This window comes from Vigna angularis, chromosome 8 (genome assembly GCF_016808095.1).
Source record: "Vigna angularis cultivar LongXiaoDou No.4 chromosome 8, ASM1680809v1, whole genome shotgun sequence".
Lineage (NCBI taxonomy): Eukaryota > Viridiplantae > Streptophyta > Magnoliopsida > Fabales > Fabaceae > Vigna > Vigna angularis.
The window spans coordinates 996,535-1,013,376 of NC_068977.1; the positions used below are offsets into that span (position 1 = coordinate 996,535).

General features: G+C 32.8%; 1 protein-coding gene across 4 annotated transcripts; it reads left to right on the forward strand.

Moving 5' to 3' along the window:
• The first annotated feature begins 1,618 nt into the window (after positions 1 to 1,618).
• LOC108344603 (serine/threonine-protein kinase BLUS1) lies at positions 1,619 to 16,296 on the forward strand. Of its 4 annotated transcripts, XM_052866929.1 has the most exons (23): positions 1,620 to 1,952; positions 5,260 to 5,340; positions 7,652 to 7,719; positions 8,178 to 8,250; positions 8,592 to 8,846; positions 9,115 to 9,239; positions 9,327 to 9,371; positions 9,499 to 9,580; positions 9,682 to 9,750; positions 9,840 to 10,010; positions 10,094 to 10,159; positions 10,298 to 10,366; positions 10,482 to 10,628; positions 10,741 to 10,814; positions 11,387 to 11,584; positions 12,028 to 12,119; positions 12,266 to 12,342; positions 12,827 to 12,949; positions 13,039 to 13,081; positions 13,159 to 13,205; positions 14,576 to 14,634; positions 14,717 to 14,768; positions 15,975 to 16,296. In XM_052866929.1, the coding sequence occupies exons 5-23, from the start codon at positions 8,619 to 8,621 to the stop codon at positions 16,017 to 16,019; spliced, it is 1,812 nt and encodes a 603-aa protein (XP_052722889.1). In that variant the 5' UTR covers positions 1,620 to 1,952; positions 5,260 to 5,340; positions 7,652 to 7,719; positions 8,178 to 8,250; positions 8,592 to 8,618; the 3' UTR covers positions 16,020 to 16,296. The 4 variants fall into 4 exon arrangements, with proteins under 4 accessions (XP_052722887.1, XP_052722886.1, XP_052722889.1 ...); XM_052866927.1 differs by having other exon boundaries at positions 1,619 to 1,952; positions 7,652 to 8,250; XM_052866928.1 differs by lacking the exon at positions 5,260 to 5,340.
• The last annotated feature ends 546 nt before the right edge of the window (positions 16,297 to 16,842 follow it).

Below are 16,842 nucleotides of genomic sequence, written 5' to 3' on the forward strand. Positions count from 1 at the left end.
AATCTAATCATGCCAACAAACACATTCATTTGTAGAGATTCAAGAACACAACACAAAAAGACATGCAAGCAAGAAAAACCCACATGCAACAGATGAAACAAAGAAAATGAGAAGAAAATGGTTGAAAAACTAACTTAGATAAACGAAGAAACTAATCGATACAAATTGAAGAGCTCGCTAAATCATACAATTTTGATTAAATTTAATCAGACTAAAAAAAATCTTAAAAAATAATTAAATAATTCTAAAGAAATAATTTTTAAAAATATAATATATTTTAAAATAATGATACCCGAGACAAAATTATTTATATTAAAATATTTTAGTATTAAAATAATAAGTTTTATTATTTTTAAATTACTATCCATTAAAAAATGTAAAATAATTCTTTTTTATAATAATAATATCTGTAGCTGTATTCTCTTACAAATTTTATTTTGTAAATTTTTTAAACTTAACTAATTATTTTATTATAAAAAACTGCTAGTGATAAAATTATAAAACTAATTATTTTTACAAATATCAATAAATTTTTTTTATTTTAATAATTATAATAATATATATATATATATTTTATTTTGTATTATTATAAGAAAAAAATGAACACATATGCATGCATGTTGACAGTTGTATTTTCACTTATATATTATTTTAATTCAATAAATTATACTTATCATATATTAATTTATGACGACATTAATAAATAAATTCATAATTAGTATATACAGATAATATATACATTAAAACGTAATAATTATTTTAATAAAACTATTTATAACTTGTATAAAAAAAATCTTAAACTACACTACAAGACAAAAAATTCCACCTATTTAAACTTTATATTTAAGTCTAAAATTTAATACAACCATTGTTTTAATCTCTTAATTTAAATCTCAAATTTAATACTAGGATTACTTTAAACTTTGTATTTAAAACTCATATTTAATTTCATTAATTAAAGTAAAAACAACTTTATGCCCACTGGATGTTATTTTTTTTTATTAATAGCGTTTCAAAGACACCAACATTTGCCGATAAAATCAAAAGAACCCCATAAATTCAAAAGAACCCGATAAATTCACCTACTTCAATTGAAAATCTCCTAGTGGACCTTACTTCAGCATTTATTAGATTTCTTTTCTCAGTTTTTTTCATATACATTAAAATCAAATTATCTTTCTGTTTTTTTTATAAAATTCAAATTAAAATAATAATTTTTAGACTGAAGAATTTCAAATTAAAATGAACGAAAATTAATAAAAAAGTAAATTATAGGAAATTCCTAAGAAACATTTAATAAAAAATATAATTAATATTTTAAATTTCATAAGAAGCATAGCTGTTTATGTTTTATGAAAACTATAATTAATTTAGAAAAATAAAATAAAAAATATGCAGCTTCTTCATATACCTTTTATTTGTTTAATTAATTACTCTTTTAATTTACTATTAATGCAGAAAACACATTGATGCTGAAAAAAAATGAATGAAGAATTAATTGTATATAATGGTAGTAATTAGCATTAGTTAATTTATTCAGTGTAATTAATATAATGAAGTGTGAATGAGGAAGAGTAACAGTATAAAAGAGGAGAAGCACTGTGACTAACAATTATTCCTATGGTTTTTCATTTTCATGAATTTGTTTAAATTGTGTCCCTAAAATAAGAGAGACCGGTCAGTACTGAGATCGAATCGAGGTTGAAGTGTGTGTTGTGTTGTGGCACAAAAACCGAAGCAAAGTTGAGAAAAACACACACAGTGAGAGAGAGTTCTGATGTGAAATTGGAAAAAAGTGAAAACAAAGCAATCAATTCATGGTGATTCCTTCGGTTGATCAGAGGAGCAACTGAATTTTGCTGAATAGGTGTATTCGATTTCTCATTTGTTGTTGTTATCTTTCTGACTTGGTCAGATTCAAGTAAACGCTCTTTCTTCTTCGGAAACCCTAGGTTCGTCAATTCCCAACTCTCATTTCAGTTCACGGATTTTCTCTCTGCTTAATCTGTCGTTTACCTATCTTGAATGCTTTTTTTTTTTTTATCATTGACTAACGGGGAATTCTCTTCTGTTCCCTTTTCGTGGTGGCCATAGTGTTTGTTCTTGTTTTTACCGGTGATTTGTGTTGATCAAAATGTCTATGGGTTGTCTGCGTCTGTTGAATTTCACAATAATAAATGTTGAAAATCTTCTAAAGATGTGTGTGTGTGTGTTTTTTTATGTCTGGGGATTGGATTTGGAGCTATACTAGACACGGTCTAAAATGTTGGATTTTGCGTCGGTTGACTTCACTGGGTTGTGTATCTGAGTTAATGCAAGTTTGAGATTTGGGAATGGTGAAATAGATTTTGCATGGAATTGAAGTTCGTGATACTAATGGTAGGTCTTGTTGTAGTAAATAATGACAAACAAAGAAAGAAGGTGAATTTTTCCATGGCTCAAAGTTTATCGTAGTAGTCGTGGCTTGGAGTGAGGAAGAGGGTATACTTTGATGTGTCATGGATCTGTCTAATTTTTTATGGGATCTAAAAAATTATGCTCTTCAAAGCTGTAGTGCCATCGGCCAAGCATACTGAAATGTTGTTTGAATCGGTAGGAAGTCTGTAGCCTTACCTTATGGCCTTTGTTCCCTGTGGGAGGAGGATTTTGAGTGGGAGGGTGGGGGGATTTGTTGTTGAGTTTATATGCTGGTTGGAAACCCACAGCAGCACCAGATGATATACAAGAAATGAATTCCTTATCTAGTGTTTTAATTTCAGCAGATTCTATTAGGAAAAGGCCTTACAGTAAATCTTATGTTGGAGGTTGGAATTGTCCATGATACGGGAAATGCTGTGTGTTTGCAATTGGGATTGTAATTAAGCAACTAGCAAAATTGATGTGTGGTTGAGGTGGTGAAGGTTTATTTCTATTGACTCTGACTTTACTACAAAGGATGGATTAAACAACTTACATTTATTTGTTGTCATGGAGGAATGGATGGATATGGCTGGTTTATTTTAGTTTTCCTTCATTTTGTATGCTGGGTATTACATGAATCTTAAAATCTATTTTTCTGGATCAATAATGGGAAGCTTTCTTGGCTCAGAGGTCTAGGAGCTCTCAAATCTTTACTTTTTAAGGAAATTGTTTTTTTGTCTCTCCTTAATAAAGGAGAACTAAACTTTTTGAAGTTCTTTATCTATTGTGGAGAAGGATGTCTACACATTGTGCCCTGAACCATTGGTTTCCCCCCAAAAAGAAAATTGTAAGGGGAGGGGTTTAGTAGAAATTTATATGCTGCTAGGAAGTGCATTACAGTCCTAAAGAATGGACAAGAAATTTGCATCTATATTTTTGGATTGAACAGATTCTGTTAGGAAAAGGTTTTATGATAAATCTTGTGTTGTAGAATGGAACTGCCAATGACCTATTGACGGTGTTTTATCTTGGCAATTAAAGATGTAATTAACCAACTTGAAAAGCTGATGTGTTGTCGAACTGCTGAAAGTCTGATAGTCTTATTCTGACTTGATGAAGGATTGGTTGAACAAATTATATTTATATGTTGAAAATGAGTGATGGGCAGACAAATTATTTTGGATTTTCTTCTTGTATGCTGTGGAGATTAAATGAATCTTTGAATCCATTTTACTGGCTAGATCATCGGAAATTGCATAGGCTAGGACTTCGAGCTCTCAAGTTTTAAGGAAATTGTTTTTCTCCCCTATAATGAAAAGGTGAAATAACTAAGATAAAAGCGAAACAAAGAGGGATAGGAGGATAATGTAAGAGCAAAGTAAAAAGGTAGTAAGTAACAAAGAAAAATAAATCATTACTGGTGGAAAGCTTTCCAACCCTCGGCATATCTATTGGAGAAGCCTGTTGAAAGGCTGTGTGATTTACTCCAAGCAGGAAATATTTAATGCCTAGTCCTGTTCCAAATCATCTATTCTCCCATGTTAACTGCCTTAAAATTTAGAGAATTGTTCACCAACCAAATGCACCAAATTTAGTTTTCGTATTACCAAACAGATTTAGGCCTAGATTCTCCTTTGGTTTACCACAATCGTGATAAGTAATTATCAAGTATTGGTCCAGGGACTTGGCCTATGTCTGAAATAATAGAAGGCAAATCAAGGAATTCCATACAGAAATACTGGCTGAGCAGTGGAAGTACAAATGTGGAATGGATCCTAAGTAGGCACCATAACTTGCATGAGAGGAAAGAGCTGTATGTGGCCTAAAAGCTTGCAACATGTTAATTGAAATAATTCTATTCCTGTAGCAAACCAAGTAAAAGATGTGATGTTAGGTGGAGCTTTGAGTTTCTGGAAAGGATTATTGAAAACTACAGTAAAATTGATCTAGGTCTCCTTGATTCTTCTAAGTTCTAGCCCATATGAAAGAATTGATCCGTGGACTCTTCTAGGGAGTTATCATGGTTTCTTGCATATCATTTTTCTAACTTCTAACTCATGTTTGAATAGAATTGTTAGGGAGAAAGACAATAGAGATGTGTATAAGCATATATCAAGTGCTAATCTTCTACCTAACAGTCATCCCAAAACTGGAATCTATTACCCACCCTCAAGGAAAGCATAGTTTACCAGAATATATTTGTATGATTAGTCTTTTAACCTTTGTGGAGCATAAAAGCAACATTAAAGTTGAAGTAGAAGTTCAGAGGGTTAATTTAAAATTAAAACTGCATGTAAAACTAGTTTCTTAAATGCTCATTCTTTTAACTGTTTCTTCACTTAAATAAGTTGCTCTTTAAACATTTATGTTTTCAAAATTCTTTTTGCTCCAAATTCTCCTTTTGAGGAAAAGAGAAGCCCAAATTTAGCTAGATCAAATATTACCTAACTGGAGAAGCTTGGATTGCGGTGTATTCACCCATTTTTTTATCTAAGCCATACCTACTATATTTGTTGCTTTGATTTGCTTAGGTTTTCTTAATATATAACACGCATGGAATCTCTGCCTAATTATTGAGGATAAATGATATTTTTATCTCAGAATTTTTTTTATATGAATACACACACCTCGATCTCCCCATGTTGTTGTCCTTAAATTCCATGCTAATTTTCTTTCTGCTTTCAAATTTGGTGACGTGTTTATTAATGAGTTTCTAGGAAAGTGACCACTTAATTACTCAAATGAACCATATCAAGCTTTGGATGACTAACTTGGAGTTCCATGATTATGGTGGTTTGAGAACATACAAAGAAGTCCATTGGAAGCATAAATAATCTTCTTCCATTTACTGATTTTTAGGTGGATAGATATTTGAGAATAGAGGAATAAATTCTGCACGGGAATAAAGTTTGTGCATTGATAATAGCAGTCCTTGATCAGGTAAGTTATGTCAAACATAGAAAGATGGATTTTTTGTAGCTCAGTTTATTGCAATAATAATTGCTTGTGGAGAGGAAGAGGGTATAGTTACAAGTGTTATTAGATCTATCATGGTTAATTGTATCTAAAACACTTAGCTTTTCAAAGCTTGAATGCTAGCAGCAAAGCATTGCTGAAGTGTTGGTTAAATTGTGAAGTGTGTGCTGTGTACCTTATGCATTGATATTATTTGTTACCCCGTGAGAGGACTTTGAGAAGAAAGGGGGATTTTTTGTAGAATTTTCTATGCTGCTTGCTAATCCATTGCAGTACTAAAGGATGTGCAATAAATTTTTATCTAATGTTTTCAATAAGAAAATTCCATTATGAAAAGCCCTTTATGATAAATCTTGTGTTGTATGCTGGAATTGGCCATGGCGTAGGCATTATTTTGTGTTGGCAGTTGGAGATGTACTTTAGCACCTAACAAGACTAGTATGGTTGAACTGCTGAAGGTTTAAATTCTAATGACTCTGACATTACAAAGGATGCATCATGCATTAATCAAATTACATTTATTTGTTGTCAGAGAGGATGAATGTAGAGCTGGATGATTTTAACTTTGCTTCTTCTTGTATGTTGAGGAGATTACCTGAATCTTAGAATCTATTTTTCTGGCACAATATTGGGAAATTTCCTTGGCTTGGAGGTCAATGAGATTTCAAGATTTAAGGATTTAATTTTCCTTTTTAATAAAAAAGAGAAATTTACTAACACATTGAAAGAATGTGGATTTTTCTCTAGCTCAGTGATTATTTTAGTTATCAGGTCTTGCAGAGAGGAATAATGTCTTATTAGATCTTTGGAAACATAAAGGATTCAGATGACTTAGCATTTCAAGTCTTGAGTGCTAAGCTTAATGAAATACTGTTTGAATTGGGAAGAAGGATTTCCGTACCTTGAACCATCTGCTTCCCTATGAGCAGTGGATTTTGAGAGGGAGGGAGGGGTTGTGTTGAATTTTATATGCTGCTAGAAACTTCATTGCAGCACTAAAAAATGTACAAGAAACCCTTATCATATATTTTGGATTGAAACATATTCCATTGCCACTAGGAACAAACTTTGATAAATCTTGTGTTTTAGGTTGGAATTTCCAATGGCATATTGGTGCTATTTTTTTAGGTTGGCAATTGGTGTGTATTTAAGCATCCAACGTAACTGACATGTGATTGAACTGACAAAGATTTGTTTCTAGTGATTGCTACTGACTTTACAAGGGATGAATTGGACAAGTTACATTATTTGTTGGTAATGAGTGATGGATAAGGAACTGGGTTATTTTGGTTTTCCGTTGTGTATGTATGTGTGTTGAGGTGGTTAATGAATCTGAGTCTATTTTACTGCCTCAATCATGGAAGTTGCCTAAGCTAGGACTGGGAGCTTTGAAGTTTAAGGATCATTTTTTTTTTTCATTTGAAGCATAAGGAATCTTCCATAATGTAAGAGCAAAGAACAAAGCAAATAGGCGAAAAATAAAGAATATTGATAGTGCCATGCATATCTAAACCAGTAATCTTCTCCCAAAAGTAGACATTTGATTTGAGCCATTACCCATCATCTAGGAATGAAGAGTTTTAATGGTAGCAAAACCATGTGAAATAAAATTGTAGTCTGTTTGGTAATTTTATAATTGTTTAAGCTTAAAAATTACTTATTAAGTTAAAGTTTCATGGATAATGTGTTCTTGAATTTTGTGATTTGAAATAGGGGAGTTGAAGTCAAGAGTTTCCTAAGTTAGAGCTTTTAAAGCTCATTCTTTTTTGTTTTCTTCATTAAAAATATACTATCTTTTAAAAATTCTTTTTGGATCAAAATATCCTTTTATGCAAAATTGAAGCCCTAAATAAGCGAGGAAGAAACATTACTTTTATTTTAACAGTTGAAATTAATTTCCCGATTTTCTTAATTGTTTTTCTCTTAGTGGTCTAAGTTTTATTCTTGTCAGACTCATTCTTCTAATGAAAAGTTAAATTTAAGAACAAGTTAAGTAGGCATGTGCATTATCTAGTAGCTCTTGACTGAGGATGCATGTTAGAGATATATTATAAACCCATTCATGTGTCTTCACCTAGTAGCTTAAGCTTTAGATTGCTAGTTCATGATACTTGCATTGCATATGTATGCATGGATATATGATGGATATCATCTTTGTGATATTATTGCACGTATGGATCTCACTTCTAATGCTGTTCTGTAAGATTTTTTAATTTGTGTGGATAATTGTTTATTTTCTTGTGTAGTGAATTTTTTGTTGTGACCATTGCTGCAGATATTGGAGATTGATGTGATTCCCTATTCACCTGCCTGTCTGCATGCGGTGCTAAATGGATTCCTCTGGTTCTTATCTCGTGCTGTTTTAGATGTGTAATATGTTATAGTCCCTGTTTAATTTGTTACACCTTGCTGAATAAAAAGTAGGCGGATATCTCAAAATTCAAGATTGGCAATACTAATTAAAATTGAATGAGAGCGTTTATCAGTTACAACATTATCAGTGTTGAAAGGAGCATTTTGGTTGTGGATAAAAGAGCATCCTTGTAAAGTTGTTGGATGCACTTTCTAGTTTGTTTTGAGACAAGGGCAAATGCTACCAACCTGGAAGTATTATAACATTGATTTCACCACTTCAGTATGTGATCAAATTTTTTTGGGTGGCGCATTTAATAATAAACATATTGATGTTATGTTATAAGAAGAAAAATGGAGCATGTTTTGGAAAAAAGATTCCCTCTTAATGCAGAAGATTACAAGTTATATGAAGAAGTTGGTGAAGGCGTTAGTGCCTCTGTATACAGGGCTCTTTGTGTTCCTCTCAACGAGATAGTTGCAATCAAGGTTCTGGATCTAGAGAAGTGCAATAATGATTTGGTATGTAGACATTTATTTTCATATTTCACGTCACATCCCTTTCAGTTAAATTGTGCTGTTCATACTTGGATTCGGGGGCTTATGAAATTATGAAAGAATGATCTCAACCATCACTATTCATTACACTGTTTGGTGCTAATTTAAGTATTTGTCTCCTCCCTTGATCACTCTTTAAGTCTGTTGAATTATGTGGGTTGCATTATTTGCTTTAATACAAGGATAATTTTATCAATTCAATCTCTAATTTATTGTTTGATAATTATTTGTCTATTCATCTATGTGACTATATTCTATATCTGTCATTGGATACATTCTTATTCATACTTCTGCAAATTGTGCAGGATGGAATTCGAAGAGAGGTACAGACGATGAGCTTGATTGATCATCCAAATGTTTTACAAGCACATTGCTCTTTTACTACTGGACACAATCTATGGGTTGTAATGCCATACATGGCAGGGGGTTCTTGCCTCCATATAATGAAATCTGCCTATCCAGAAGGTTTTGAAGAGCCAGTTATTGCTACTTTATTGCATGAAGTTCTCAAAGCTCTTGTTTATCTTCATGCCCATGGTCACATACATAGAGATGTTAAGGTGTGATGCATTAGCTATCTGCCCTCTCATTTTTTAAAACCTATGCACCCTTGTGATATTGAAAATTGAGAATCTTACAGCTAGATTTCTTAATTTTAAACTAAAGGGCATTAACGAATTGAATCTGAGATTTTCGTTTGCTTATGTTTTGGTGCTTGTAAAACTGTTGCTGAACTCAACAACTGTCTTATTTTTATCTTTCCCCTTTTTTCATGTTTGTTGGCTTTCTGTTCTTTTTCTCCTCTTTTAAATTTTTGTAACTGTGCAGGCGGGGAATATTCTGCTTGATTCTAATGGTGCTGTCAAACTAGCTGATTTTGGAGTGTCAGCATGTATGTTTGATACTGGAGACAGGCAACGTTCAAGGAACACTTTTGTTGGCACACCTTGCTGGTATTAACCCTCCTTTATTTTAGTTCTTTGTCTGGCTACTATCATGTGAATGATTATTGAAGCTATGAATTGTCTTTATTTTCACAGGATGGCTCCCGAAGTCATGCAGCAATTACATGGATATGATTTTAAGTAAGTGTTTTGTATTCTTTTCTTCCCTTGTATGCTTAATTAATACTTTTGTTATTGTCATTGTTTTGGTCCCTGATATCTTACGCTCTGCTGGGTTCTCAATTTTTTTTTCTTTTTCTGTAAACAGAGCAGATATATGGTCATTTGGTATAACAGCACTTGAACTTGCTCATGGTCATGCCCCATTTTCCAAGTATCCACCTATGAAAGTAATTTTCATGTCTTCAAATATTTGCAATTGCCTTCAGTTGCATGTCTCTGTTTCTGTGAGCTCATGGTTGAATTTTTTCACTTATTTTTCTGGATGCAGGTTTTGCTTATGACTTTACAAAATGCCCCTCCAGGTCTTGATTATGAAAGAGACAAGAGATTTTCAAAGGTTTGTGTTGTTTACTAAAGCACTTTGTAGTTTGTATCTATTACTTGTATTCTTCTTTTATATCTAAACTTTTCCTCGTCTCTTTTCAGGCTTTCAAGGAGTTGGTTGCCACCTGCTTAGTAAAAGACCCAAAAAAGCGTCCCAGTTCAGAAAAGCTATTAAAGCACCACTTCTTTAGACATGCACGTGCTAGCAAATATCTTGCTCGCACCATTCTAGATGGGCTTGCTCCTTTAGGAGATCGTTTTAGATCGCTAAAGGTTTGCTGTTCGTTTGCAAATTCCTCTGTTTTATGTATAGATTAATTGGGTTTTTATTATCATTTCTCTTGCTTGTGTACCAGGCTAAAGAGGCAGATTTATTGGTGCAGAACAAGGCTCTTTATGAGGATAAGGATCAGTTATCTCAGGTAGGTTTATTTTTAGTTCTGTGTGTAAATGATTGCTTGTGGCACTGTCTATGCAAGGTGATGTTTTATGAGTACAGTTTCTCATTATGTCACTTTAGTGTATCATTGTGTTTGCGTTGTGTTGTATTGTACGTACAGAAAGAATATATTCGAGGAATTAGTGCCTGGAATTTTAACCTGGAAGATTTAAAAAGTCAAGCTGCTCTTGTAAGTATTGTTACCTTCCTTCCTACTTTGTCTTATTTATTTATTTTAATTAGGTTGGAAACTTAAGCATTGTTGGACATTGTTATCATTTTGTAAATTTTTCTTTTGTCAACAGATTCAAGATGATGACATACCTAATGTAGATGAGCCACAAAAGGATAAGAAGGAAAAAGTCAGATCGGATGACTTCAGGGATTCTGCAGAGACGATATCATCTGTAACAGCTAATCATTCAGATGATGCACCCACTCAGAACAAGGAGGTACTGTTATTGTCCAAAAGTGATCTAATGTTTATTTTACCTTGTGCTTTATGAACTATAAAACTTTTGTTTAAGTATACTGGACAGGATTTACACCATATCCCTATTTCAGGATGGATTTAATAATCTTCAGGATTTGGAGGGTTCGCTTGCTTCATTTCCTAGTAAACCTCTTCAAGCACTTAAGTATGTTTATCTTCTCCGTTCTTTCCCTTTCATCTTCTTTCTCTTTTTGAATTTTCAAGTGTTAGCAGCAATGTGTTTGAGATTTGGGTTATGATATCATATATGTTTCCACTTATGTGGTAACTTGTATTGCAGGCTGAAACACTGCTGGTTGTATGTTAGAAATTGGGTTGTTCGTTTTATTTTTAGTAATTATTTATGGTAAATTACTTATAATGTACAAACTGAGCCCTGTGCTATCACTTCATCTCAAATCAATTCATTAAATCTTACTATATTCTGTATGTAGAAGTTTAAGCAATAATATTCTTTTAGATTCAGTTCTCCATTTATTAATAGAAATATAGAATGATATACTTGTTTATATTACTTTTTTTTTGTCTAATTAAGAATTAAAGAGAAATTTTGGATGTGGCAAATGGGATGTATAATTGAATTATTCGAATCAGTATTCTTTTGGTGACCAATTTAAATTCTTCCTAGCATTTTCTACAATTATGTTATAGTTTAGCAAATAACAGTGCATTTTCCATTATAGAACATTTGATCTTATTTATATGTAAATTATGCAGAGGATGTTTTGATATGTGTGAGGATGACGTTAATAACAACAGTCCAAGAGATCTGGATCATGATTATGGAAATGAAAGTTCTGGGCCAAGTTCTTCATTACAACAAAACACCAACAATCAGCAAAAGAAGTTTCCAAGTGGTTCTTTGCTACCTGATAATTTTCTTTTTCCCAAAAAGGTTGTCACTGACGGGGACAGGTAATTTTTCATTTTTACATCAATTGTTTGCAGCTTCATTATTTTTCTTCCCCATTTTCTTCTGGACCTGTTAATAGAACTTCTCATTTTCAATCACTTTCTTGGAAATGAAGAATTTTTTTTAAAAGGATTTGAGCAAACTGAATTGTCCAAAATTTGTAGCTACTATACATGTTGCACAATGTCTGTGACACTTTGTTTTGTGCTTATCTTTATCACTTTTATATTTTGGATTTTGTTGAACATACTGTGCGGTTGCACTGGTTTCATTAGGAAATGAAACATGATTACTAATAATTTCTGAAAATTTGGTATGTGTTGAAAGCTTGGTTTTATTGATCTGAGATCGAGAGAATTGTGATATTAGACATTATTGTTACTTTACTACTGCTGCATGTTTTGTTTGCAATGTGCTATCATATATGTTCTGTTTTTCTTTAAAGGGATTACCTACAAACAAAGTATGCTTCGGAGAGGAATCACAGTGGGCCATTGCAATATCGACAGAAGAGAGATACCAACAACCTTCCATTGGGTAGGTGTATCTTGTTAGTCTGCTTGATATTTTAATAATCTTTATAGTTTTCTTTCTCCTGTGCCAGCTAGATTTTTACTTTATCTAAAAATGAATGCATTAAGAAATTACTTGTATATATTTTTCTTCGTTTTTTTTGTGCACAGTTGAGGACACATCAGATGGAGCGTTTGTCCAGCGTAGGGGGCGGTTTAAGGTCACATCGGCTGATCTCAGTCCAATGGTCTGTATCAAATGGCAGATATTTTTACCTATTACTTTTATCCATGATGAAGATTTTTTTGTAGAGATTAGTAAGGCAGTTTTCTTGGCACTTCATTATTGGGTGAAAGTAATGTGGAACCCACTAAATCATGTGGGTGGTAACGTCTTATTTATATTAACTAGTGGGACCAACATGAAATCCACCTTATATTGAAGAGTTTGTGGAAAGGAGTGTGTATTGTCATTTTTCTTGTGTATGGTGAATCTTCAAATAGTGCCATCATATGAGTTATAGATCTTGTTAATTTCTGGATTGATCTGCTAGAGTCATTATATGCAGACTATACTGTTTATCAAAGATTGCACCTTTGCTAACATAAGATTATAAAAATTGTGGTTGAATTTGTCTGCTTGAATGATTGTTTCATTAATTACCAAGATGGAACTTGGTGATGTTTTACGCAATGGCTTTGTAATCATTGCCTTTTCTTTTACTCATTTAGGGTCCTTCAAACAATGCTTCTGGCCCAGTTGTTAGTCCTACCAGCCCACCAAATCAAAATTTCATGGCTGGCGCTATTCTTCCATCGCTTCAGTGCATCTTGCAACAGAATGGTTTGCAAAGGGTACTTTTTTGTTGAATTTCTTAGTTTTCTATCTTTTTTACTCTTGACAAGTATATATCATAACCTTATTTTCCAATGGGTTTTGCTAGGAAGAGATTATAAAATTAATAAAGTATGCAGAGCAATCTTCTGGTAATGCTTCTTTGTGTTGACCCTTAAAATTTCTGGCAATTCAGTTTGTTTACTTTAACTTTTTTAACTTGTTACAGGTAAGAATGCAGAATCCGTAGAGGCAGGGGCAGTTGATAGTTTGCAGGTAAATTACTCTGGTACAAATTTTTCTCGTCATACTTTTTCTTAAATGATGAGAAGCATTATCCAAGGGGAATGTGGAGAAAGTTTAGAAACTCGGGGGACTAAAATACCCAGAAGGAAAATTTCTCTGCACTTCGTGGCAACATCCAACACAAAACTATCCAAATTATTAGTGTGCTTAACGTTGTCAAATTGGAGAGTCTATGCAAATTATCAGTTTATATTATTGACTTGACTGGTTGAATCTTATGAGAGTTTACTTTAAAAAACTATTAATGATGTATTTGCATAACACTACCATTGTTAAAATTATAAGTCAGATCAAGAACTTGCACAATCTTTTGTGCCAAACAGCTTCGTGTGTGGTGAATCATGACGTGGTTCATTCATGAGCTGTATTGTAGTAGGATCTTGATCTTTCATGAACAATATTGTCAGGGAGAGACAGTGGGTGAAAAACTGAATGTATTCTTTCCAAAATTCTTTCTCCCCCATGTGTGACCCTCCTCGCTTCTGACTCTGCTTCATCTGGGGTTATCCTTTGTTTGCAACTGTCTGAGCATTTTTCCACCGCAGCCGTCTTGGTCTGTAGCTGGAAAATGAGAATGAAACTAGGGTTTTTGTTGTCATTTGGGTTACAGTGGCTGTTGGGCCTAAACACAATGGGAAGTTTTTTCTTTCTATTATACTATTATAAAACTATAAAGATCTCTACAATATATAAGCATATCATAAAGTAAATATCCTGTTGTTGCATTTTAGGTAAGAATCTTACAATCCTTCTTGCTATCCCTGAGTAATGAGTTTTGATTTCCTCCCTATCCTAGGTAGAATCTTGAGTTTAACAACCTTGAATAACATAATACTTATAACACAACAATGATTCAATATTTCTACTTTATAATCAATCTAGTCACAAGCCATTGTTATAAAGTTTAATAGAACATTGGTACTAGAAATACAAACGCATAAATGGCCATCTTTCTTTCGTTGACTCCAGTTTTACACAAACTTAGCATATCCAACAAAAGGTGTTTGATTGCTGTTTTCTTTTCTTCAAATCCATTTTGCATTGACATCCTATTTCTAAACTTATCCTCGTCCTCTTTCTTCTTGCTGTAGCAGACCTTCTTGACCATGATTAGACCCATAATAAATATTAAAGGAATTTGACACGTTGAAGTTTGGAACCGTGGTTGACACAATTCCGATATGAATTTGAGAATCAGGTCAAGGATTAATCACAAAGACAATAAAAAGTAGTGTTTTAGAAAACGATGGATGAGAAGGGGTGGTTAAGAAACATTTTTATTTTGCTATGCTATATTCGTACTGTTGTGTTAAATGGTTTCATATTTGTACAACTTGCAGGTACCTGCAACAACCAGGGAGAAGGAGCTGCATTTTCAGGTGGTTCAACTCCAACAGAGGTACATGATACAACTGAATTTTTTATTCTTTAATTTATGAAACTTAAATTCAATGTACATCTTAGTTTCAACTCCTATGCAGCATTGGAAGCCTTGTTGAGGAATTACAAAGACAAAAGATGAAAAATGTTCAGGTATATTTTAATCTTGGTCCATCCTACTCTTACTATTTCATCTCAAACAATTTGTTTATGCCATGTTTTAGTTTCAATCTGTAACACCACATATTTTTGTTTTTTCTTCAATATACTTCTATTCAAATTCCTTATCCATTGCATTTGCAAGGTAAATTCTAAATTTACAATCTATCCACCTAAAAACCATTCTTCAATTTGAACAATTGGTTGCCTCTGTTTAGGGGCATATTGAAATTATACTGTGCATTGACATGAGATTAGGATTGGTGAAAAACTGTAATTCATAAGGTAAATGTTAGAAAGTGAAAAATATTAGTTTTATTCATATTAGAATTCCATTATTGGACCTAAAATTGTAATTATGATAAGTACCCAAGCACTTCAGTAACCTAGCTATCAAAACCTAATAAACACATAAATACTACACCAAAGATAGCATATTACTCATGTGGGAATTAGACTTTCCTAATTCCCATGCCCTTATCATAAGACTGTACCTAAGAGAGGAGCCTCTTTTGAGACAACGTACCCAATAACTTGGGGAACTCATCCTCAATAACTATTAAAGGGGACAATCCAATACTTAAATGCTTAACCAAGCGTCCCATACTACATGATGGGGGACTTAGGCAAATAATATCAAAATTCAAAGTCCAATTAGAGACCCCCGACATTCTCTGGAGATATGACCAAATATATATTATATAAATAGGTGGGTGCAAATCCCACCTTACTAACCTTACTAAGCTAGTGTTGTGACATTAAGTTTAGCTTGAAGTCTACCTTCTAATATGATGTTAGACTTTATTCTAGTAAAATTTTGTTGAGTGTGTTTCATCTGCTATGAGACCCCCTCTATTCCCATGTTCATGAGGAGGTGATAGGAACATGTTTTAGACAGGAACTAGTTCATTAAACTCCTTCTATACAGTGGGTTCCAAGAAAGGTAAATTTATTAAATTGTACCTACCAAGACTGCTACCTTTTTTGTGCCAAGACTTGTCCCTGCAGCCGTATAGTTCATAAATTTTGAAAGCACTAATTTATTACCAAAGCTGCATGTTTCCTACCAAGATGTTCCTTAGTCTCTCAAGGATCAACCATGGATTAGCTTATCACACATTTGCTTTCTGAAAATTTGGTATTTTGAATTCAGCAGTCAAGTCATGGTCTAAGATGTCTCACCTTCTGTCTGCTTTGCAGTTAGAGAAACAATTGAGCAGTATGATTAACAAAATGGAGAAGTGAAGAAGTCTATGGACGTTATGATGATGGTTTAACTGATATTTAGACAACCCCTGACGTTCATTGATAACATTCAAAGATGATTTACGACGTACTTGAGGGATGGAGGAACGTCTCAATTGTATTACCATGTGTGGTGTGAACTTTTGTTTGCGGCAGACACTAATTTTGAGATGCTATTCCTTGAGTCGCCTGTAAAATGTAATTTATTGAGATTGGGATAATGATATCATGTAATTTAAACTTCTCATTTTCTCTTATTCTACCTAAAATTTACTCATCAGAGTTCACATGAATGCATATAACTACATAGCTCAGTGATGTAGCAATCTGTCTTGTGTTTTCAATAAGTTCATATCACCTGACAACCAAACACATACACAGAATGCTGGCTGAAATGGCTAGTGTTCAAGTGTAAAATTCCAATGGTTGATGTAAATTCAAATTTTTATTTATATTGCTGACAATAAATTCTCCGGGTGGATTGTATTTTTTTCATATAAACTGCAGCTGAAACTTATGTGTATAAAGATATATTTGTTACTTATTTTTGTGAATTTTGAAATTGTGACCTAGATATTTTTTCTTCACTGAATGTGTCATTTGCAGCGTGGCTTAATTGTGATAGTATTTTTCTCGGTAAGAGAAAAATGGAATGGATTATAACAACAAATGATTATTTTCATTCCAAGAGGTATAATATACAATTTTGATTTTTTTAAAATTTTATTTTATATAATTTTTAAAACTTTTTTGTTACATTTATTTTATTGGGAGTGTCTTTTCATTTATTAATGTTTTATTTAGTTGATGTTTTTAGGATACA